The sequence below is a fragment of the Schistocerca cancellata genome, chromosome 3 (assembly GCF_023864275.1).
Source record: "Schistocerca cancellata isolate TAMUIC-IGC-003103 chromosome 3, iqSchCanc2.1, whole genome shotgun sequence".
Classification (NCBI taxonomy): Eukaryota; Metazoa; Arthropoda; class Insecta; order Orthoptera; family Acrididae; genus Schistocerca; species Schistocerca cancellata.
In genome coordinates this window covers 791,604,267-791,628,696 of record NC_064628.1, presented here as the reverse complement: position 1 = coordinate 791,628,696, position 24,430 = coordinate 791,604,267, and the positions used below count along the sequence as shown (strand labels likewise).

The 24,430-nt window shown below is 42.4% G+C and overlaps 1 protein-coding gene across 1 annotated transcript in view; it reads right to left on the bottom strand.

The window, feature by feature from the left end:
- LOC126176568 (dynein beta chain, ciliary) overlaps nt 1-24,430 on the bottom strand; it is a 790,269-nt gene that overhangs the window by 702,380 nt on the left and 63,459 nt on the right. The window contains exon 5 of the mRNA XM_049923728.1: nt 17,824-17,963. Within this exon, the coding sequence (XP_049779685.1) occupies nt 17,824-17,963 (140 nt within the window). The remainder of the gene's footprint in view (nt 1-17,823; nt 17,964-24,430) is intronic.

Here is a 24,430-nt window from a genome sequence, read left to right as displayed (position 1 = left end):
CACTCCAGAGTACACATTGTGGGACTGTGAGCTCTACGAGACGTAGCGGGTAATGGTCTTCAGGTATTAAGGACGCTGGATCCGCGAGCAGCACTGAGGGACGAGTCAACCTGGTGCATCTTGGACGTTACTGCAGCCGCCGTGTCCAGGAAGGACAAGGAAGACTTCACAAGGCACTCACCCGCATGGCAGTATGTTGCCATCCCGGGTAGACGAGATACTCTATAGAAAGAGAGAAGAATCTATGTTGCGTTGGTGTTTGGTCTAAAGTTAGACTTTCTGATCGTGTATTAATTGCTGTTGTAATAAAGTTTACTGCATGTAAGTGATCAGGTAAGCATGAATTCTAAGACGTTACAGTGAAATGTGGAATCACTTGTAATGTAGAAACACAGCCGACGTGCTGTCCTAAGCCCGACGAATCCAGTAGACAATGGCTGCCGACCGGGGCAATATGAGGGCGGACCCAGAACGGAGTTTATAAATACCAGAAAGAGATAATTAACACATATATTTGTTACTATTCAAAAAAATCCGACTGAATGGCCTATGTTTGCTTTCTAGATAATAAGGTGTCATGTGAAGAAAACCAAATAAACAAATATCTTAGCAGTGGTCTTCTTCGGGGTCACAAAACTGGCGTCACAACCGAAATGGAAAGATATATAGGCAAAAACCAGAAACCAGTAACTAATAGTTACGTTACTCTGAGAAGAACTCCTGCAAAGACAGTCTAAAAGTCAGCTTTAATAGCAGTTTTTAAATCACAATGGTCAACGCCAAAAAGGATTGTATTCAAATTCATAGTGTTCTATTAGAGATCTACAGATTAATGATCTATGAAATACCTACGTCATAGTCTCATCAGCCGGCCGGAGTGGCCGCGCGGTTCTAGGCGCTACAGTCTGGAACTGAGCGACCGCTACGGTCGCAGGTTCGAATCCTGCCTCGGGCATGGACATGTGTGATATCCTTAGGTTAGTTAGGTTTAATTAGTTCTACGTTGTAGGCGACTTATGACCTCAGAAGTTAAGTCGCATAGTGCTCAGAGCCACTTGAACCATAGTCTCATCAGGATAAATCGTACATTACACAAGAACAACTTATGATAATAAAATTTTATGTAAGATGGGTGCCACATTCGAAGAAAGCTGACCAACTGTGTAAAAACTCCAGTCTCTGTGGATCATTTAAAAAGAATCCAACTTCTTTGGTGATTCGGTTTGCTACTGTCGATGAGACAAGGGTAGTCCCATGCAAGAAGCAAAATAGGATATAAGGCAATGGGTCGAATCTGACTGGCAGTTGCACGAAAAACGCGAAGCTCATGTCGGCTATCGAAACGGCTGTGAGGAGTGTTTTCAGAGATCCTTCTTACCCATTACGTTACAAAATATCAATGGTTAAGAACAATCCTGGATTGCAAAAGAAAAGAAAAATCACCTTTAATTAGAACAATACACTTGTCCAGAAAAGTGCTTTAGCAGTAGCAAAACAGAGGGACTTTATGTAAAAACTGTTCGGGCGTCTATCTATTCAACAGATTTGCTAGTCTCTGAGTTGTACCTATTCCTAGATCTAAAGGAATTTGTCCCTGGAAAGCTTTTCGAGTCCAAAGAAGAATTTATCGCATCCGCAGATATGTATTTTGTAGACTTAACAAAATACTATATTGTGCGGTTTCTTGATATTTTAAACTGTGTTTGCAGTTTGTGGACGCTTTTCGATTGGCTCAAATTCAAGAGAAGTGAAGAAGCTACATTTGAATTTAGTCATCCATTTATCAAGTGCTGAATATGATATGACAGACTCTTTACAAACTTTCGCCAAGTTTAGGTGAACTTCCGTTGGCAACAAACTGTTCGAAGCAAAGAAACTTATGCCGAGAAAATAGGTCTTCGGAGTACGGCTGCAACTCCGTGATCAATACTTCGGCAGTAGGCCACGTCGCCATTATCAATTGCGCAACTGACGATATAAACATTGTATCGCGTGCTAAACTATTGTGCCCCTTGGACACGGAGATCCGGCTGACCATCAGGTAACTTATTGCTCTGTAAATCACACTTAAGTGCTTGGCAGACGGTTCATCGAAACATATTCACAATAATTCTCTATTATTCACTCTCGAATCTCGTGCGGAAAAAACAATCACCTATACCTTTCCGTGCGAGTACTTGATTTCCCTTATTGTATTGTGATAATCGTTTCTCCCTATGAACGTCGACGCCCACAGAATATTTTCACACTCTGAGAAGAAAGTTGGTGGTCGAAATTTCATGAGAAGATCCTGCTGCAACGTCAAACTCCATTGTTTTAATGATTGCCACCCCAATTCGCTTATCATATCCGTGACACTCTCTCCCCTGTTTCACGATAATACAAAACGAGCTTCCCTTGTTTGATCTTTTTCGATGTCCTACATCCATCCTGTCTGATACAGACCCCACATCGCACAACGATACTACAGAAGAGGGCGGACAAGCGTAGTGTAAGCAGTCTCATTAGTAAAACTGTTGCATCGCAGTCTTTGGTTTGCGTACCACACGAAATATCTACGTGATCGTTCCAATTTAAGTTATTTGTAATTGTAATCACTGTATTTCGTTGACTTTATAGTCTTTAGACTTGTGTGATTTATCGTGTAACGGAAATTTAGCGGATTCTTTTTAGTGCTCGTATGGACGACTTCACACTTTTCGTGATTTAGAGTCAATTTCCAATTTTGCGCCATTCAGATATATTTTCTAAATCATTTTGCACTTTGGTTTTATCTTCTGATGACTCTGCTAAACGATAAACGACGGCATAATCTGCATAAGATCTAAGATGGCTCCTCTTATCGCCTCCTAAATCGTTTATATACGTAGATAAGGATCAGCGGAGAGTCTATAACGGCCGGCCGGAGTGGCCGTGCGCTTCTAGGCGCTATAGTCTGGAGCCGAGCGGCCGCTACGGTTGCAGGTTCGAATCCTGCCTCGGGCATGGATGTGTGTGATGTCCTTAGGTTAGTTAGGTTTAAGTAGTTCTAAGTTCTAGGCGACTGATGACCTCAGAAGTTAAGTCGCATAGTGCTCAGAGCCATTTGAACCATTTTTAGAGTCTATAATGCTACCTTGAGGAAAGCCGGCCGGCCGCGGAGGCCGTGCGGTTCTAGGCGCTTCAGTCCGGAACCGCGCGACTGCTACGCTCGCAGGTTCGAATCCTGCCTCGGGCATGGATGTGTGTGATGTCCTTAGGTTAGTTAGGTTTAAGTAGTTCTTAGTTCTAGGGGACTGATGACCTCAGATGTTAAGTCCCATAGTGCTCAGAGCCATTTGAACCATTTTTTGGGGAACGCCAGGAATCACTTCTGTTTTGCTCGATGACTTTCCGCCAGTTATTATCTTGACAGGAAATTATGAATCTAGTCGCATAACAGTGATGATATTCCATAAGCACGCAGTTTCATTACAAGCCGCTTGTGAGGTACGGTGTCAAGAGCCTCCTGGAAATCTACAAATACGGAATTAATTTGAAATCCCTCGTCAATAGCACTTAGCACTTCGTGTGAATAAAGAGCTAGTCATGTTTCACAAGAGCGATATTTTCTAAATCCGTATTGACTGTGTGTCAATAGACCGTTCATAATGTTCGAACACAATATATATAAGTTACTAATTTAGCCATAGTTTTTTTCTTCTAGTTCTGGAATATTGAATTTGTCTTCTTTGATGAAAGAGCTACGGAAGGCTGTGCTTAATAGCTCTACTTTATCAGCACTATCATCGTCAGTATTTCGATTGCTAACGATTAGAAAAGCAATGATTGTGACTTGCCGCAAGCATACTTTACATACTACGAGAATCTCTTTGGATTTTTTGCCAGTCTTCGAGACGAAGTTTCGTTGTGGAAACAGTTGTAAGGATCTTGCATTAAAGTCCGTGTTAAATTTAGACCTTCTGTAAAAGATCACAAATTTTGTGGGTTTTGCCTTCTTTTAAATTTGGCATGTTATTCCCGTTGTTTCTGCCACAGTGTTCTGGCCTGTTTTGTGTATCATGGTGGATCAGCTCCGTCGTTCGTTAATTTATCATAATAGTAATACGTGAACACGAAAACTGAAGTACTGGTTTTTAATATTAATTGTACAAGGAGACCAATGATCCTTACACACTAGAAAACAAAGAAACTGGTAGACCTCCCTAATATCGTGTAGGGCCCCCGCGAGCACGCAGAAGTGCCGCAACACGTGGCATGGACCCGACTAATGTGTGAAGTAGTGCTGGGGGGAACTGACACCGTGAATCCTGCAGGGCTGTCCGTAAATCCGTAAGAGTACGAGGGGATGGAGATCTCTTCTGAACAGCACGTTGCAAGACGTCCCAGACATCCTCAATAATGTTCATGTCTGGGGAGTTCGGTGGCCAGCGGAAGTGTTTCAAGCCCGAAGATTGTTTCTGGAGCCACACTGTAGCAATTCTGGGCGTGTGGGGTATCGCATTATCCTGCTGGAATCGTACAAGTACGAGGGGATGGAGATCTCTTCTGAACAGCACGTTGCAAGACGTCCCAGATATGCTCAATAATGTTCATGTCTGGGGAGTTCGGTGGCCAGCGGAAGTGTTTCAAGCCCGAAGATTGTTTCTGGAGCCACACTGTAGCAATTCTGGGCGTGTGGGGTATCGCATTATCCTGCTGGAATCGTACAAGTACGAGGGGATGGAGATCTCTTCTGAACAGCACGTTGCAAGACGTCCCAGATATGCTCAATAATGTTCATGTCTGGGGAGTTCGGTGGCCAGCGGAAGTGTTTCAAACCCGAAGATTGTTTCTGGAGCCACACTGTAGCAATTCTGGGCGTGTGGGGTACCGCATTATCCTGCTGGAATCTTCCAAGTCCGTCGGAATGCACAATGGACATGAATAGATGCAGGTGATCAGACAGGACGCTTACTTACGTGTCACCTGCCAGAGTCGTTTCTAGGTGTATCAGGAGTCCCATATCACTCCAGCTGCACACGGCCCATACCATTACAAAGCCTGCTGACACGCAGGGTCCATGGACTCATGAGGTTGTCTCCACACCCGTACACGTCCGTCCGCTCGATACAATGCGAAACGAGACTCTTCCGACCAGGTAATATGTTCCCAGTCATCAACAGTCCAATATCGGTGCTGAAGGACCCAGGCGAGGCGTAAAGCTTTGTATCGTGCAGTCATCGAGGGTACACGGGTGGGCCTTCGGCTTCGAAAGCCCGTATCGATGATATTTCGTTTGTACGCTAACACTTGCTGATGGCCCAGCATTGAAATTTGCAGCAATTTGTGGAAGGGTTGTACTTCTGTTATGTCGAGCGATTTCCTTCAGTCATCGTTGGTTCCGTTCTTGCCGGATCTTTTTCCGGCGGCAGTGATGTCGGAGATTTGATGCTTTACCGGATTCCTGATATTCACGGTACTCTCGCAAAATGAGCGTACGGGAAAAGTCCCCACTTCATCGCTACCTCGGAGATGCTGTGTTCCATCGCTCGAGCGCCAACTATAACACCACGCCGACCAGCGGTTCTAGGCGCTCCAGTCTGGAACCGCGCGACCGCTACGGTCGCAAGTTCGAATCCTGCCTCGAGCATGGATGTGTGTGATGTCCTTAGGTTAGATAGGTTTAAGTAGTTCTAAGTTCTAGGGGACTGATGACCTCCGATGTTAAGTCCCATAGTGCTCAGAGCCGTTTGAACCATATAACACCACGTTCAGCCTCACTTAAATATTGATACCCTGCCATTGTAGCAACAGTAACCGATCTAACAACTGCTCCAGACACTTGTTGTCTTATACAGGCGTTCCGACCGTAGCACCGTATTCGTCTGTTTACATGTCTCTGTATTTGAATACACATACCTGTACCAGTTTCTTCGGCGCTTCAGTGTATAATTCGGAAGGTACTTTACCATAGATGTACACAATGAAAAAATAATATGTGTCTGTAGCCGTTAAGAGTGGTAAGATGACGTAGAAGCTGTTACATTCATAACACTGATGTTTCATTCTATATCACGCATTAAAATCCCCAATACCTGAACATCGAAAATTGAAGAGCTCCCAACCTCTGTCTTGCGCACGGACGAAGTGCTATAGTAGAAATGACACACGAAAGTAATAACTTTTTGTGAAATCCTATTGCAGAATCTTTCAAGTTGACATAGTTCATTTGCAGTGAAACATGCATACCGGGCAGCTACAATGCGTCAACTGCTAAGTCGATGATGTTGTCAGCAGTGAAAATCAACACATAGTAGCAACGAAGTCTGTAGATAACATTGTATATTGGCATCGTTCTTTCACTTACTATTCTGTAAGTAACGGTGTGGTAATTTGCTGCCATTACCAGAAAATTGTAAGTAAGTTCCTAATTTGTAATTTCTTTATTTTCAGTAACTGGGACTTCCGACTTCCCTTATTATGCGGGAACTATATATTTGTTTTAGGGTATGCGTATAAGGAGAGTGCTAACGGGTCAGAGTGAAAGATGCAGAGGTAGACAGACACAATTTTTGCGTAGAGAAAGTAACAGCAATATGGACATTCATAATGATAATGCATCTGTTTTATTTAACGATCATAATATTAATGCGTGAGCATCGAATATTCAAAGAGGTCAATGAAACTTACATAACTCTGAAAGAACTTTGCCATAGATGGGTACAAAAGAAAAAATAATGTGTGTACATGTGGTAAAGGAAAGTACACACACACACACACACACACACACACACACACACACACACACACACACACACACTCTCATGTGGAAACATTGCTGCCAGCTTCTACCACACATAACGATCAGGTGCTACGGCAGAAACGACACACAAAAGTAATAACGTTTTGTGCAGTTGCTTTCGAAGGACGTTGAAAGGTTTCTGCTGGATTCCTTTCATGTTAATTTCTTAAATCTGTTGTCGTTTACGGCATAAATTCCTTTTCTAAATTTACTGTGGCGTTTCTGACTATCTGGGAGGAGACTGAGTAGTGGAACGTGTTACTTTTACACATAAACAAGAACGATCTATCACACTACTACACTTTAAAACACAGTTTATATGTAATTCATGTCACACAGTCTCATACGGAACCTACATCCGCTTTCTTTTATATACTGTATATGATAAGATACTGTCATCCACCTTCCCTTCTGTGTGAGAGGATGAATGAGCAAATGTATTTCTAGTTGCATGCTTGAGGGTAGCAGACAAGCCTGTCTGCTAGAGAACAGTAGGACCAACGTCGGAACAGGTAGCTACGCTTTCTAAAAGCAAAGAGGTTTCTATCCTTAGTATGGTCCTGTCTGTCCCTTGTCATGTTGGTATAGGAAGCTGCCCCTCTGGCCACTTCCGTTTGTAGTGGGGAGCCACCCTCAGGAAGGGACCAGGGAGTCTGTCCGTGGAGAGCGTCTGAAGTGGTAAGATCTCCGGCTAAGCGCGTGTCTGCTAAGTCCGTAGGACAATGGATTTCTTAAGTTCAGCCTAACTGAAAATTTAATCACCTTTATTTCAGGTTTAGCTCTAAAATATCTAATGTTATCTTAAATTGCAACGCAGTGTAATTCGCGTGTGAAGTTCAGATTATTTTCCGGTAGTTGCTTTGTCACTACTTTGTGAGTAAAGTGGAACCACGTGTTGATCAGTAACTCTAACTAAGATCATCAATCTTAAATGCGAATGTGCGTGAGATTATAACGTCTCGTCTTGACAGTATTTTTCAATATAGCAACTTTTCTTTATGTTCAACCCACGTGGGGTGTACTTTGTGAGACCACTACCACGTGCTTATATAATTGTTTGACCCATCAGGTTAATAGTAAGACGTTAGTAACCAGTTCGAGGTTTTTCTTTTGTAAATTGCTTTTCGATCTAATTTATTTTAATTATCAAAATTATTTTGGAGTTACACGCTTTGTGTAAACCAAGTTGACCACGTGAAGCATGTGGTGTAATCATCAAAGTAGCCCTCAGCTATTCTTTATGGGAAGATTTCACAGAGAGTTAGTATGAATTTAGTATACCAGTGTGTGGTAATTGTATGACGGACAGGATTGTGCTACGAACGTAATTTCTTTGGGGAAAATTGAATCGGTTGGTTGTGGTTAATTTCCTCTTGCATATGTTTCAACGGTCTTCATGTGTTATTTTATGAATGCAGTGTTGTATGGAGTCTCCCAATCTTGGCTCCATATTTGATGTGTTCCGTAAGATTACAATCTCACATTTTCACAATCCTAAATAAGGCACCAGCTTAATTACGACTCAAGTTTAATATGCTGAAATTTCAATGATCAATGTTAAAATAAATTTCCAAATATAAACTGATTTATTTCTTTTTATTTAAATTCTGTTATATATATATATATATATATATATATATATATATATATATATATATATATATATATATATATATATATATAATCACCGGTTGTCGTATGACTATTAAAAGATTATAATTAATGTTAGTCTGGTTGGGAATTTGGTAAGCTAGACTGGATACCTGGTGAAACAGTTGCGCAGTAATGCAAGGTTAACTTCCCCAGACAGCTCACAGCTTTTAAACCGCTTTTATTGTCTAGCAGCACCGCTTACACCCAAAAATAAAGCAACAACGTTATAACGTTCGTGGTTAAATGTTCATATAGTTCGTTTTTAGTATCATACGTGTGCCGGACAGCTACAATGCCCCAACTGCCACATCATTGATGTTGTCAACAGTCGAAAACGAAAACTAGTAGTGAAGCCGTAGGAGACAACAAACGTTGTTTATTAGCGTCGTTTTTTCACTTACTTTGGTCTAAGAGCGGCAACAGTTGAAAACGAAACGTAGTAATAAAGCCGTCGGGGACAAATACGTTGAATGCTGCCATCACCACAAAATTTAGAGTGTCCCTAATTTTCTGTATCTTAATTTTGAGTAGCTACAACGTCTCGTATTAAAGGAAACCTATACTTGTTTTAGGTTATGCCTCGAAGAAGAACATTTACGAGTCGGACTGAAAGACGGAGAGCTAGAGAGACACAATTTTTGCTTAGAGGAAGTAATAATAAAAAAGCAGTTGCTGATAACGATAATTATATTGTCGTTCTCAAAGATATATTTAAATGTTCGCTGTTTGATGAACTTGCAGTGCAGATTTTGTAATACAAATCATTTCGCGTCTGAAATGACTTTATGCGATACAACGCCATTCACATTGTTTTGTTGTAAGGGCAAAATTATTTTGCCGCCATTAACACAAAATTTATTTTTCAGCGCAGTGTGTCAAATATTCCCTTCAACTTATGGAACAACTGAAAAGAAACCAAAAAATATTTCAAGAATACACGTAGGTATAATGTAGCATTTGCCACGGATCAGTTCTGCGGCTAAAATTTCAGACACCTTAAGATACATCACAAAACATCTCCACTGACGCAATTGGTCGAATTCTACATCTACATCTACATCTTCATTTATACTCCGCAAGCCACCCAACGGTGTGTGGCGGAGGGCACTTTACGTGCCACTGTCATTGCCTCCCTTTCCTGTTCCAGTCGCGTATGGTTCGCGGGAAGAACGACTGTCTGAAAGCCTGCGTGCGCGCTCGAATCTCTCTAATTTTACATTCGTGATCTCCTCGGGAGGTATAAGTAGGGGGAAGCAATATATTCGATACCTCATCCAGAAACGCACCCTCTCGAAACCTGGCGAGCAAGCTACACCGCGATGCAGAGCGCCTCTCTTGCAGAGTCTGCCACTTGAGTTTGTTAAACATCTCCGTAACGCTATCACGGTTACCAAATAACCCTGTGACGAAACGCGCCGCTCTTCTTTGGATCTTCTCTATCTCCTCCGTCAACCCGATCTGGTACGGATCCCACACTGATGAGCAATACTCAAGTATAGGTCGAACGAGTGTTTTGTAAGCCACCTCCTTTGTTGATGGACTACATTTTCTAAGGACTCTCCCAATGAATCTCAACCTGGTACCCGCCTTACCAACAATTAATTTTATATGATCATTCCACTTCAAATCGTTCCGCACGCATACTCCAAGATATTTTACAGTAACTGCTACCAGTGTTTGTTCCGCTATCATATAATCATACAATAAAGGATCCTTCTTTCTATGTATTCGCAATACATTACATTTGTCTATGTTAAGGGTCAGTTGCCACTCCCTGCACCAAGTGCCTATCCGCTGCAGATCTTCATGCATTTCGCTACAATTTTCTAATGCTGCAACTTCTCTGTATACTACAGAATCATCCGCGAAAAGCCGCACGGAACTTCCGACACTATCTACTAGGTCATTTATATATATATTGTGAAAAGCCATGGTCCCATAACACTCCCCTGTTGGCACGCCAGAGGTTACTTTAACGTCTGTAGACGTCTCTCCATTGATAACAACATGCTGTGTTCTGTTTGCTAAAAACTCTTCAATCCAGCCACACAGCTGGTCTGATATTCCGTTGGCTCTTACTTTGTTTATCAGGCGACAGTGCAGAACTGTATCGAACGCCTTCCAGAAGTCAAGAAAAATAGCATCTACCTGGGAGCCTGTATCTAATATTTTCTGGGTCTCATGAGCAAATAAAGCGAGTTGGGTCTCACACGATCGCTGTTTCCGGAATCCATATTGATTCCTACATAATAGATTCTGAGTTTCCAAAAACGACATGATACTCGAGCAAAAAACATGTTCTAAAATTCTACAACAGATCGACGTCAGAGATATAGGTCTATAGTTTTTCGCATCTGCTCGACGACCCTTCTTGAAGACTGGGACTACCTGTGCTCTTTTCCAATCATTTGGAACCTTCCGTTCCTCTAGAGACTTGCGGTACACGGCTGTTAGAAGGGGGGCAAGTTCTTTCGCGTACTCTGTGTAGAATCGAATTGGTATCCCGTCAGGTCCAGTGGACTTTTCTCTGTTGAGTGATTCCAGTTGCTTTTCTATTCCTTGGACACTTATTTCGATGTCAGACATTTTTTCGTTTGTGCGAGGATTTAGAGAAGGAACTGCAGTGCGGTCTTCCTCTGTGAAACAGCTTTGGAAAAAGGTGTTTAGTATTTCAGCTTTACGCTTGTCATCCTCTGTTTCAATGCCATCATCATCCCGGAGTGTCTGGACATGCTGTTTCGAGCCACTTACTGATTTAACGTAAGACCAGAACTTCCTAGGATTTTCTGTCAAGTCGGTACCTAGTATTTTACTTTCGAATTCACTGAACACTTCACGCATAGCCCTCCTTACGCTAACTTTGACATCGTTTAGCTTCTGTTTGTCTGAGTGGTTTTGGCTGCGTTTAAACTTGGAGTGAAGCTCTCTTTGCTTTCGCAGTAGTTTCCTAACTTTGTTGTTTTACCACGGTGGGTTTTTCCCGTCCCTCACAGTTTTACTCGGCACGTACCTGTCTAAAACGCATTTTACGCTTGCCTTGAACTTTTTCCATAAACACTCAACATTGTCAGTGTCGGAACAGAAATTTTAGTTTTGATCTGTTAGGTAGTCTGAAATCTGCCTTCTATTACTTTTGCTAAACAGATAAACCTTCCTCCCTTTTTTTATATTCCTATTAACTTCCATATTCAGGGATGCTGCAACGGCCTTATGATCACTGGTTCCCTGTTCTGCACTTACAGAGTCGAAAAGTTCGGGTCTGTTTGTTATCAGTAGGTCCAAGATGTTATCTCCACGAGTCGGTTCTCTGTTTAATTGCTCGAGGTAATTTTCGGATAGTGCACTCAGTATAATGTCACTCGATGCTCTGTCCCTACCACCCGTCCTAAACATCTGAGTGTCCCAGTCTATATCTGGTAAATTGAAATCTCCACCTAAGACTATAACATGCTGAGAAAATTTATGTGAAACGTATTCCAAATTTCGACCACTGGCGATACTAGTTAGGTAAAAATCTCTCAACTGTTGTCGATATTATTTCTTTGAGTTTAGGCCACATCTGGTCTACACTCTCTTTATTTGGAAGGAGTGGAGATTGTCTCTCAGGAAGGCGTCAAGCGAATTTTTATCTACTTTTTTGAATAGTTATATTTTTCGCTTATTTTTGGTGGATTTGGCAATTACGGTTTCCAGTCTCGCTACCTTGTATTCCTTTAGATGCTCGTTATTAGTTCATGATTATTTGTTGCTGAGAGCACGAGTGTGTTTTCACAACCGTTTACTATTCGAGTGGACTCATGAACTAACTGCTCGAAATAATTTTCAGAGAATGCGTTTAGCACAATTTCGGATGATGTTTTATGTGCACCTCCGGATTTAAACATGCATTTTCGCCAACACATCGAGGATAAATTGAAGTCACCATCAACTATAATTCTATGAGTACGTGTTTGAAACTAGATTCAAGTTTTCTTTGAATCTCTCAGCAGTTGTATCATCTGATTTGGGTGATCCGTAAAAGGATCCAATTATTATTTTATTCCGGTTGCCAAAAATGACAGGAACTATCTACTTCAATTTCGCTTCGAGATAAGCTACTAACAGCAACAAACATGTCGTCACTAACTGTATTTAGCGTATCCTTTCTGAACACGTTTAGGTTCTTCGCAAAAATTTTGGCTGAATTTATCTCTGGCCTTTCAGTACCTAAAATGATTTCAGCACCAGTGCTGTCCGCCCCTGGTAGCTGAGTGGTCAGTGAGACAGGTCAATTCTAAGAGCCCGGATTCGGTTCCCGGCTGGGTCGGAGATTTTCTCCGCTCAGGGGCTGGATGTTGTGTTGCCCTAATCATGATTATTTCATCCCCATCGACGAGCAAGTCGTCGAAGTGGCGTCAAATCGAAAGACTTGCACCCGGCGAACAGTCTACCCGACGGGAGGCCCTAGTCACACGACATTTACGTTTATTTTAGCACCAGTGCTTTCTATGAGCGCTTTGACCTCTGATACTTTCCCAACACTGCTACGACAATTTACAACTGTTATACCGATGGTTCCTGCTTTCGTCCTGCACTCTTTGAGACTGAAGCCCTTTTTGTGTTTCCCCGAGACCCACTAAACTAAAAAACGTTGCAATCCACGCCACAGAGCCCCCGCTATCCATATAGCCTCCTCCTGCGTGTAATGGACTCCTGACCTATTTAGAGGAACCCGAAACCCCACCGCGCTATGGCGCAGGTCAAGGAATTTGCAGCCTACAAGGTCGCAGAACCGTCTGAGACTCTGATTCAGACTGCCCACTCGGTTGTGTACCAGAAGTTCGCAATCGGTCGTGTCGACTATGGTGCAAATGATGAGCTCTGCTTTCATCTTGCAGGTAAGACTGGCAGCTTCAGATAGCCACTCGAAACCAGAGAGAATCTCCTCCGATCCAAAGCCACACACATCATTGGTACTGACGTCAGCCACCACCTGCAGTTGGTTGCACCTTGTAGTCTACAGCATCCAGAAGGACTCAGTCCAAGACTGCAATGACTCCACCCAGTACACACACAGAGTGCACTCTGGGTTTCCCCCTCCCCTCCCCCTTTGGCAGCCATGTCCCTAAGGGCCACAAAGGCGCCTAGCGCCTAACGTTAGAGCTCCCAGCTATCAATAATTCCACATTCTCTGACTGCTCGGATCTTTCAGGCTGAGAGGTTTTCTCTGAAACAGCGACTGTATCTGGCGGAGGGACATCATCAGCTGCAGATAGCACCTGAAAACTGTTTGTCAGACTAACTGGGGAGGCCTTACGTTCGGTTTCCTGGGAAGTCTTTTGCAGCCTGCCACGCCCTGAGGCGACCTCACAATTTACCACGAGTGACGGGTCAACTACAATGCGAGCAGTAATTGGACTGGCCACCGGAGCGGACCTATCGGCAGATTCTTGGGTCATGCTGGACGTCCGTTGGATCCTCACGACCGGCCCACAACAATTATTCCTATCCCATTTAGCTTCAAGCTTAGTAACTGAAGCCAACACAGCCTGGAGCTGAAAGAAGAGTGTCCTCAACCCAGCTCGCATCCGCACACAACAATCATGTTCCCATTTTCCATATGTTCCTTTCTTCTTCGATTAATTTTCGACACCCTTGTATAACAGCACATCTCAAATGCTCTGTTCTCTTTTTTTCCCACAATCCATGATTCAGCGCCGTACAACGCTTTGTTTCAAACATACATCCTCAGAAATGCCTTCTTCACATTAACGTCTATGTTTGATACTAGTAGACTTCTTTTGGCCAGGAATATCCTCTTTTCCTAGTATACTTTATATATCCTTCTTGTTTCGTGCGTCATGTGTTATTTTTCTTCCAAGGTAGTAGAACTCCTTCACTTCGTCTACTTCTCGGTCACCAGTTTTGATGTTTAAGTTTATCGCTGATCTTATTTCTGCTACACCTTATTACTTTTGCCTTTCTTTTTTTACACTCTGTACTCGTTCGACTATCACTCCATTCAACGGATCATGTAATTTTCTTCATTTTCACTGAGGACAGCAATGTCATTAGCAAATCTTACACTGACATCCTTTCATCTTGAGTTATAATCCAACCCTTGAACCTTTCTTATATTCCTATCATTGCTTCTTCAATGTACAGACTGAACAGAAGGGGTGAAAGACTGCAACCTTGCCTTACAACCTTTCTAAGCCAAGCACTTCTTGATATTCAAATCTTATTTTTCCCTCTTGGTTCTTATGCATATTGCACATCACCAGTCGTCCCGCAAAGCTTATCTCTATTTTCCTCAAAAGTGTAAACCTCTTGCACCCCTTCACATTGTCGAATGCTTTTCCTACGTTTACATTCCTACATACGTGTATTTCGAGTATTTGTCTTCAGTCTAACGTCCATTATCAAGCTCAATATCAGAACTGACTCTCAGGTCCTTTTACCTTTCCCAAAGCCAAACTGCTCGTTATTTATAGTTCCTCAGTTTTCTTTTCCATTATTCTGTATCTTATTATTGTCAGCAACTTGTATGCAGGAAATGTTAAATTGGTTGTGTGATAGTTCTCGCGCTTACATGACCTTGCTACTTTCGGGATTGTGTGGATGATATTTTCCCGGTAGTCTCATGGTGTGTTTACAGTCTCATATAGCCTATATACCAACTCGAATTGTCGGTTACCACTTCCCCCTATGATACCAGAAATTCCGAATGAATGTTAACTGTCATTTCTGTTTTATTTGGCCGCAGCTCTGATTAATACTGAAGCCCGTTTCTTGCATAACGAGTCACATTTATTCTTCTATCACGTCATCAGACAATCGTTTTCTTGTAAATGTCTTCAGCGTACTTTTTGCACCTATTCGCTCTCTCCTCTGCGTTCACCTGTGGAATTCCCACTGCAATGTTGAGGCCTTTCTTTTACATTTAAGCGAAGATTGGTTTTGATTTTCTATATGCTGAATCAGTCTTTCCAACGACCCTTTCTCTTTCGATTTCTTTACATTTTTCCTGCATCCATTTTGTCTTTATTTCTCTGCACTTCCTATTTATTTCATTTCTAAGTGATTGACATTGATTATTCCTCCCTTTCCCTGAAGATTTTTCTTTTCTATCTTTCGTCGATCAGTTGAAGTATTCTTCGGTTACCCAAGCTTTATTTGCAGTTGCCTTCCTCGTACCTATATCTGCCTGTTCAACATCTGTCATTGCTGTTCCTCTTCAACTGAACTGCCCTCTGTGGTATTCATTACCGATGTAGCTACAGTCTTAAAGTAAATGCATCTCATTCCTCATTAGTTCAATACCCCATTTTTTACTACATGGATTCTTCTAGACGATTCTCTTAATTTTACGTCTACTCTCCGATATTACTATCTTGTGATCTGAGCCTATATTTGCTTACAATCTAATGTCCTGAAATCTCTGTCTGATTATGACGTAGTCCAGCTGGTGTCTTCCCGTTTACCCGAGTCTTTTCCAACTATACCTCCTGCTCTTACTGTTTTTGAACAGTGTGTTCACTAATACAAGCTGAAATTTATTGCAGAACTTAACCTTTCTTCTCTCTCATTTATAATACCAAGCCCATATGCCGTATATTTCTTCTACGAGGGATGCCCAGAAAGTAATGCCCGCATTTTTTTTCCTTCAACAATTCTTTATTGAACATAATGAGAATTACACACACGAAAGAATGGTGTTTCATCTACACATCCAACTTTTCATTCTATGGCCTCCCTCCTGCACGAAACAAGGGCGTGTATGTCCTGTCAGTACCAATCCTTGTCCTGGTGGTGGAGCCAGTGCTTCACTGTGTGAACTTCCTTTGCTGAATGACAGATTCGGCGCCAACTGCCAAGTCGTAATGCGTCTGTCCTCGCGAATAACATCAGCTAGCTACAACGCGTCACGTGTGACAGCCGTGGATGGGATGGTCTCCACGACCGCTGCAAAACGTGGAGCTCCGCCGAACCGCCTTCTGATGACCTCACCCGCCGTGCCCACCGACTAACTGTACTTCTGTCGACACGAGATGCCCCATAGACTTAGCACAAACGTTTGTGAATATTCCCCATAGTTTCTTTCTCTGCAGTGAGAAATTCAATAACGGTACGTTGCTTGTAACGTACGTCGTCTACAACGCCATTTTGAAACTGTCCTGCAGCTACGCTATCTGTCGGAAGTGACGGAAACTTGACGGACTCATTCAGAAGGCTTCAAGTAATACATGCGCAACATTTCGCATTCGTAATATTGTTTTCGGCTGAGGAAAAAAATGCGGTGCATTACTTTCTGAGCAAACATCGTATTACAGCCGCATTCTAATCCCTTATGATTGTTAGATTATTATCAACCTTTACGTACTGAATTACTTGTTCAACATCCTCATATACTTTCTCCATTTCTTCATCTTCTGCTAGTGACTTCGGCATGTGTCCTCGTACTTTGACTATTGTTGTCCGCATCGTTTTGCTGTCGATTTTGAACTGTTCACAGTAGCTTGATTTTTGTCCTACCTTTCCATGCATAAGGAAAAATACGATTTTCCGCTGTTCCTGATATTAACCCTTTATTCGTATAACCAGAAATCCTTAACTTCTTTCCATTAGATTTCACTGGCCCTCACTATATCGAGACGGAACCACCGCACTTTTCTTTTCATATTTTCTAGCTTCCATACACATTCAAACTACTAACGTCCCGTGCTCCGACTCGTAGAACATTACCCATTTGTTGGTCATCTTCCCCTTGACAGTCTTCTCTCGGAGATCCGAATATGAAACTAATACGGAATTTTTTGCCAGTAGAGAGATCACCATGAGACTTTTTCAGTTACAAACCACATCTAGTGTGAATATACATTATGTGTCTTTAAGGCATTGGTTTGCTTTGCCTACTGCATCCTCATTCTGTTGATCACTGCTGATTCCTCCGCCCTTTACGGGCAGTTTCCCACCCATACGGTGGGAGGGAGCCCAGACCTTTGACAAGGCAAAACGAAGATGACTCCTTATAACAGAAGTCTTCAAAAGTCTTCGGCCACCATTGCTTATGGTTTTTATTCATAATTTAATCAGTGGCTGAGATGGAATCCGGGAGTCATAACGTTTTGACTACTAGTCAAAGGCGCCACAACTAGATCTTTTCTACGAGTTCATTCCGCAAATGAATTGACATTTGACTTACATTATTGCGCAAAACGTACCAATAGAATAAATACAAAATTCCATAGATATAAACGCTAACTCTGTGCCATCCCGATAAGTTTCTCAGTGGAAACAGCCATGAAAAAAAAATTTGTAAGAAAAATTAATTTTGTTTCCTCGTTTTCAGGGGCGAGCACCGATCACACTGAAGTGTCAGAGGAACATTCCACCACAACACGGCAGGACAAACTGACAGCACCTACCTGCGGAAGGTGTGGGGTGGTGGCCGGCGCCAAAGGCTTGTGACGAGTCCTCGCTGAGCACGTCGTTGATCTGCGTCGCCCACTTTATGATGACGCCCTCAATGGCGCTCTTCAGGTACAGGTCCACCACGTCGCCGCCGCTGTAGGCAAAGGAGTTTTTGATATATCCTAGACCAAGGACGCTTGTTCTTTTGTATCTGCACTTATATATGTATGTGCTATATATATATATATATATATATATATATATATATATATATATATATATATATATATATATATATATATATATATATATATGCTTGGCCTCCCAGGTCCCCAGACCTCAGTCCGTGCAGTTATTGGCTTTGGGGTTACCTGAAGTCGCAAGTGTATTGTGATCGACCGACATATCTAGGAATGCTGAAAGACAACATCCGACGCCAGTGCCTCACCATAACTCCGGACATGCTTTACAGTGCTGTTCACAACATCATTCCTCGACTACAGCTATTGTTGAGGAATGATGGTGGACATACTGAGCATTTCCTGTAAAGAACATCATCTTTGCTTTGTCTTACTTTGTTATGCTTATTATTGCCATTCTGATCAGATGAAGCGCCATCTGTCGGACTTCTTTGAACGTTTGTATTTTTTTGGTGCTAATAAAACCCCATGTCATTCTAAGCATGTGTGTCAGTTTGTACCTACCTATCTACATTATTCCGTCATTTATTCAGTTTTCTAATTTATACTGACTTTTTGATCACCTGGTGTATAGGGTGAGTCACCTAACGTTACCGCTGGATATATTTCGTAAACCACATCAAATACTGACTAACCCATTCCACAGACCGAACGTGAGGAGAGGGGCTAGTGTAATTGTTTAATACAAACCATACAAAAATGCACAGAAGTATGTTTTTTAACACAAACCTACGGTTTTTTAAATGGAACCACGTTAGTTTTGTTAGCACATCTGAACATATAAACAAATACGTAATCAGTGCCGTTTGTTGCATTGTAAAATGTTAATTACATCCGGAGATATTGTAATCTAAAGTTGACACTTGAAACCTCCGACGTTCAGTTGCGTGTTGTAACAAACACGGGCCAAAAAAAAAAAAAAAAAATGGTTCAAATGGCTCTGAGCACTATGGGACTTAACATCTGAGGTCATCAGTCCCCTAGAACTTAGAACTACTTAAACCTAACTAACCTAAGGACATCACACACATTCATTCCCGAGGCAGGATTCGAACCTGCGACCGTAGCAGTCGCGTGGTTCCGGACTGAAACGCCTAGAACCGCTCGGCCACCACGGCCGGCTAAACACGGGCCACGGTCGGCGAGCAGCATCTGCAGGGACATGTTTACGATGACGACCGTGTTTACGAGTGTGGCTGTAGTGCACTGTTGTGGTTTGGGCTAGCTGTCGCAGTGTCCGCATGTAGCGCTTGCTGCTATTGTTATTTTGCATTCGTCTCCGCACGCAGACCAACTGTAGTACACCGTGTTACCAGACGTCTGTGATAGTGTAGTGTTGTAGGAACTGTGACCATGGTGTATTCGAACTCTGAAAAGGCGCAGATGATACTCATCTATGGCGAGTGTCGACGAAATGCAGCTGAAGCCTGCAGGGTGTATGCAGAACGGTACCCGGACAGAGAGCATCCAACGTGCCGCACATCGCAAAACATCTACCGCCAACTGTATGCAACAGGTATGGTCGTAGCACGCAAACGGGTCCGTAACAGGCCCGTCGCAGGAGAAGCGGGTGCAGTTGGTGTGTTAGCTGCTGTTGCCATGAACCCACACATGAGTACACGGGACATTGCGAGAGCCGGTGGACTGAGTCAAAGTAGTGTCATGCGCATACTGCATCGTCACCGCTTTCACCCGTTTCATGTGTCGCTACATCAGCAATTACATGGTGATGACTTCAATCGTCGAGTGCAATTCTGTCAATGGGCATTAACAGAGAATGCGTTGCAGTTCTACCTGTTTACCGATGAATCGGGTTTCACAAACCACGGGGCAGTGAATCTACGGAACATGCATTACTGGTCCGTGGACAATCCTCGCTGGCTCAGACAGGTAGAGCAGCAGCGACCGTGGACTGTAAATGTATGGTGCGGAATCATTGGCGACCACCTCATTGGTCTTCACTTCATTGCAGGGGCCCAAACAGCTGCAACATACATCGCGTTTCTACAGAATGATCTGTCAACGTTGCTCGAAAATGTCCCACTGGAAACGCGTCGACGTATGTGGTATCAGCATGATGGTGCACCTGCACATTCCGCAATTAACACTAGGCTGCCCCTTGACAGGATGTTCGACGGGCGTTTCATAGGACGTGGAGGACGCATAAATTGGCCAGCCCTTTCTCCTGATCTTACACTTCTGGACTTCTTTCTGTGGGGTACGTTAAAGGAGAATGTGTGCCGTGATGTGCCTACAATCCCAGAGGTTTTTTTTTTGTGGTTTTAGGGCGCACAACTTCAATGGTCATTAGCGCCCAGACTACGTTAGGAATGCACCACGAGGCACAATTTTAAAACAGCAACTAAAAGGGAAAACACGATAAAAGACAGACTGACTGGCATAGGATTAATAAAACAGCATAATCAAATGTCCTTAGAGAGGTTTGTCAAGTTGACCCAGCTGCTCGTGGGTCATCCGCTAAAATGGCATCTAGAGTACATGGCAGGCCAAGATCAAGACGCAGTGTGTTAAAATCTGGACAGGACGTTAAAATGTGGCGGACCATCACCAATTGCCCACATGGGCAGAACGGCGCCGGCGCAGCCGTCAGCAGATGGCGATGGCTGAACCGGCAGTGTCCAATTCGTAACCGGGCCAAAACGACCTCCTCCCGCCGAGAAGGGCGGGAGGAGGACGTCCAAGCCGCGGGAAGAGGTTTCAAGGCCCGAAGCTTGTTGTCCGTAAGTGCAGCCCAATCGGCATGCCACAGCGATAAAATGCACCGACAAATGACCAACCCCAGAGGATATGAAACAACGTATTGTGGCAGCCTGCAGCGACATTACACGAGATGTACTGCGGCGTGTACGACATTCATTACGCCAGAGATTGCAATTGTGTGCAGCAAATGATGGCCACCACATTGAACATCTATTGGCCTGACATGTCGGGACACACTCTATTCCACTCCGTAATTGAAAACGGAAACCACGTGTGTACGTGTACCTCCCCCTCATGGTAATGTACATGTGCGTCAGTGAAAAAGACCAATAAAAAGGTGTTAGCATGTGGACGTAATGTGCTGTTCCAGTCTCTTCTGTACCTAAGCTCCATCACCGTTCCCTTTGGATTCCTACGTAATTCGGTGCTCTCCGATACACACGATGGAACAGCGGAGGAGTGGTACTCAAGCGTCAACTTTAGGTTACAATATCTCCGGATGTAATTGACATTTTACAATGCAACAAACGGCACTGATTACGTATTTGTTTATATGTTCAGATGTGCTAACAAAATTAACGGGGTTCGATTTAAAAAAACGTAGGTTTGTGCTAAGAAACATACTTCCGTGCATTTTTTTATGGTTTGTATTAACCAATTACACTGGCCCCTCTCCTCACGTTCGGTCTGTGGAATCGATTCGTCAGTATTTGATGTGGTTTACGAAATATATCCAGCGGTAATGTTAGGTGACTCAATATATATATATATATATATATATATATATATATATATATATATATATATATATATATCGTTGGTTCGTTTCACATCATAAACAAAATGATTTTTAAAACCACATGTTACGTACTCCTTCGGTAGAGCTGTCTCAAATTAGTCTATTGCAATATTCGATTTATCGATATGTATTAACAGAGGCAGTAAAACGCAAGGAATAACAAGTACTCCAGCAGCGATAGCGCCGTACTGCCCCGCGCTGACTGCCACCGTCACACAGAAGCGCGCTGCTCAGTCGCTGCTGGCGTACTCGTTATGCCCCACGTTTTACTGCCCCTGTTAATACATATCGATAAATCGAATACTGCACTAGACTAATTTGAGACAGCTCTACCGAATGGCCACGTAAAATTACGAATTAAACATCATTTCGTTTGAAACAAGAGACAAACCGACGCATTCTGTCGACGATGGGCTTCGTATGAAAGACGTGATGAGCAGAATTTGTTTGGGCTGACAACAGGGAATTAGTTCTTGGTAGTGTAATGCTGACGTTCTTACAGATTTGGATAATTGTAATTGTTGTTTAAATAAATGTGTATTATTTACGGTACTGCAACTGTGTTTGTGTCCACAGTCCTTCGAACTGAGCGTAGTTAGCTTAGTTATTTGTTGTTTACAAATCTGATAGCTCACTCAGAATGAGGTTTCAGATTTTTAATTGCGTAAAAACACGTTAATTGATCATAATTGAACCATCGTACCTTTACTGATAAAATGCCGTTGTTTGCTTCTAGTGCAGAAAAATTTCAACAAATAAAGAATGAGCTTAGTAGAACAAGACTGAAAGTAGGGCTGGAAATCGGTTGTAATAATAACAGGACAATATGTAATCAACATACTGAGAAGAAAATAGTACAGATTGGAAATGTAGTCTTGAAACCATTTGAAAAAAAGGAGGAAAGATCAGTGTTTATAGTCCTTTGCACAAGCTCAGATATGAGAGGACTGGGAAGGAAATCGGCCATGCCTTTACAAAGGAACCATCCCGGCATTTGCCTTAAGAGATTTAGGGAATCACATAAAATCTAAACCTGGATGGCCTGTCGGGAATATGAACTGTAGTTCCCTGGAATGGCAATCTAGTGTGACCACCGCGCCTTCTTGCTCGGTGAACAAGTTGACAGTTGCCTGTAATGCCTTTGGTGAACCAAATAGTTTTCAAAATGAAAATCCGACGTGTCTGAAACGGAGAACATAGTCAGTGCATACGACCAGTTTTTACTTACGGCATTCGGATATGAGCTGTTAATGTAAAAATCACTGAAACTCGGGAGTTCCTTACTTACAAGTGGAGAGAAGCGCCATGAAAATTACTCAGTAAGACAGGAAAATAAGCAAATGGATAAGACAACAAACTGGAGTGGTCGTCGTATTTGTGCTCTAATGAAAATTTAACGGAAGTGGGTGGGACATGTAGCCTTGTGAACAGATAGAAGGGGAATCAGGGAATATCTGTGGAGAAGTCCAAGATATGACGACCTAATGAAAAATGGTAGGATGACACTGGAAATCATAAAGGAGTGGAATGAATACTGACAAGCGGGGCCCGAAATAGGTTACTCACTGACACAGTCGAAACTCCGCTTGGTGAAAGAAGGGTGAAAATGGACACTTATTTTGTGCTTGGTGGTAAGACTCAATAGTTTCCGAGAAAATGACAAAGTCTTGATGCTACTGCTTCAATTCGCAAGCGCGGTGCTATACCAACCGAGCTGGCACGGTAGTAACTAGGAGCACAGTTTCGAATTTTTGTACTTCGTGTTCAAATCTGATCTTATATTGTCATCTTTTTCGTTTTATTGTCGCAGAAGTATGCAACTTCAATGGGATCAATATTTTACTGATGTCGAGATACAATGGAACTTTTTACGAAAGAAATAAGTATTTCAAATCTTACTGAAATTAGATTTTATCATCACAAATGTTACGTAATGTTATGTAACTAATAGTAATGAAAATTAAATACATATAAATTCCAGTATATTAATTTTTGCTTTGATATTTGCTTTTATACATCAAGAGTACCAGTATATTCCTTAGGATGATATCTATTATAAAACTGTTCAAAGCATAAAAATCGAGGCACCGTCAGCAACGCGCGAGGCACGAAAGCCACAGTCACATTGTTTAGTGTAAATATCATTAGGAAAAGCAACTTCGTTAACGTTGCTAAAAACCTCGCGATCTGGCGATAATTTCATGGCAAAACCAAACATATCAAAGCATTTTCTCGAAAACTGGAGGCTGCGATTGATTACTAATCCAGGCGTATATTTTATTACTTGCATCGCTTCAGTTGGCTGTGGGATGAGAATAGAGCACTTCTGTAATGGAGGAATGTATTTTTTCACCTGTCAGTAAAAGTATACACTTTGACGGAATTACTTCTAACACGTCGATATTCCGGTTTCATCGACAACCAGACCGTCGTATAACGAGAGATAGCTTTAATAATATACAAAGCGGCTACATTTTACGTAAGGTCGTAAAACTTCATCCAAAACGTGACGACAGATTTGTCTCAACTGGTTGACAGTTATTTTTGTAAGATTCTCACTTCAAAAGATAACGTTATCTTACTAGAGACGTGATACTTTCTCTTTAATCGCTACTTTTAACAAAACTAGGGTTAAATTCAAGAATTGTACTGGGAGTTTGAAGTTGAAAGAATCTTACTGTTCCCATTAGTTCATCAAATGGAGGCTTATCATTGGCGCTGCTGTACTTGGTGACAAAATGCTGCAGAATTCTGTTTCCCTATGAATGTTCCCAGGTGTTCGATGCACTGAATTCCAAACTATGTGATACTAATGAGGCTGCTGCAGTCATTGCCCGTTATCACAGTGCTCGTGTAGTAACAACATGTCCATTGTTTCTAACTTCTGTATAACATTCGAAC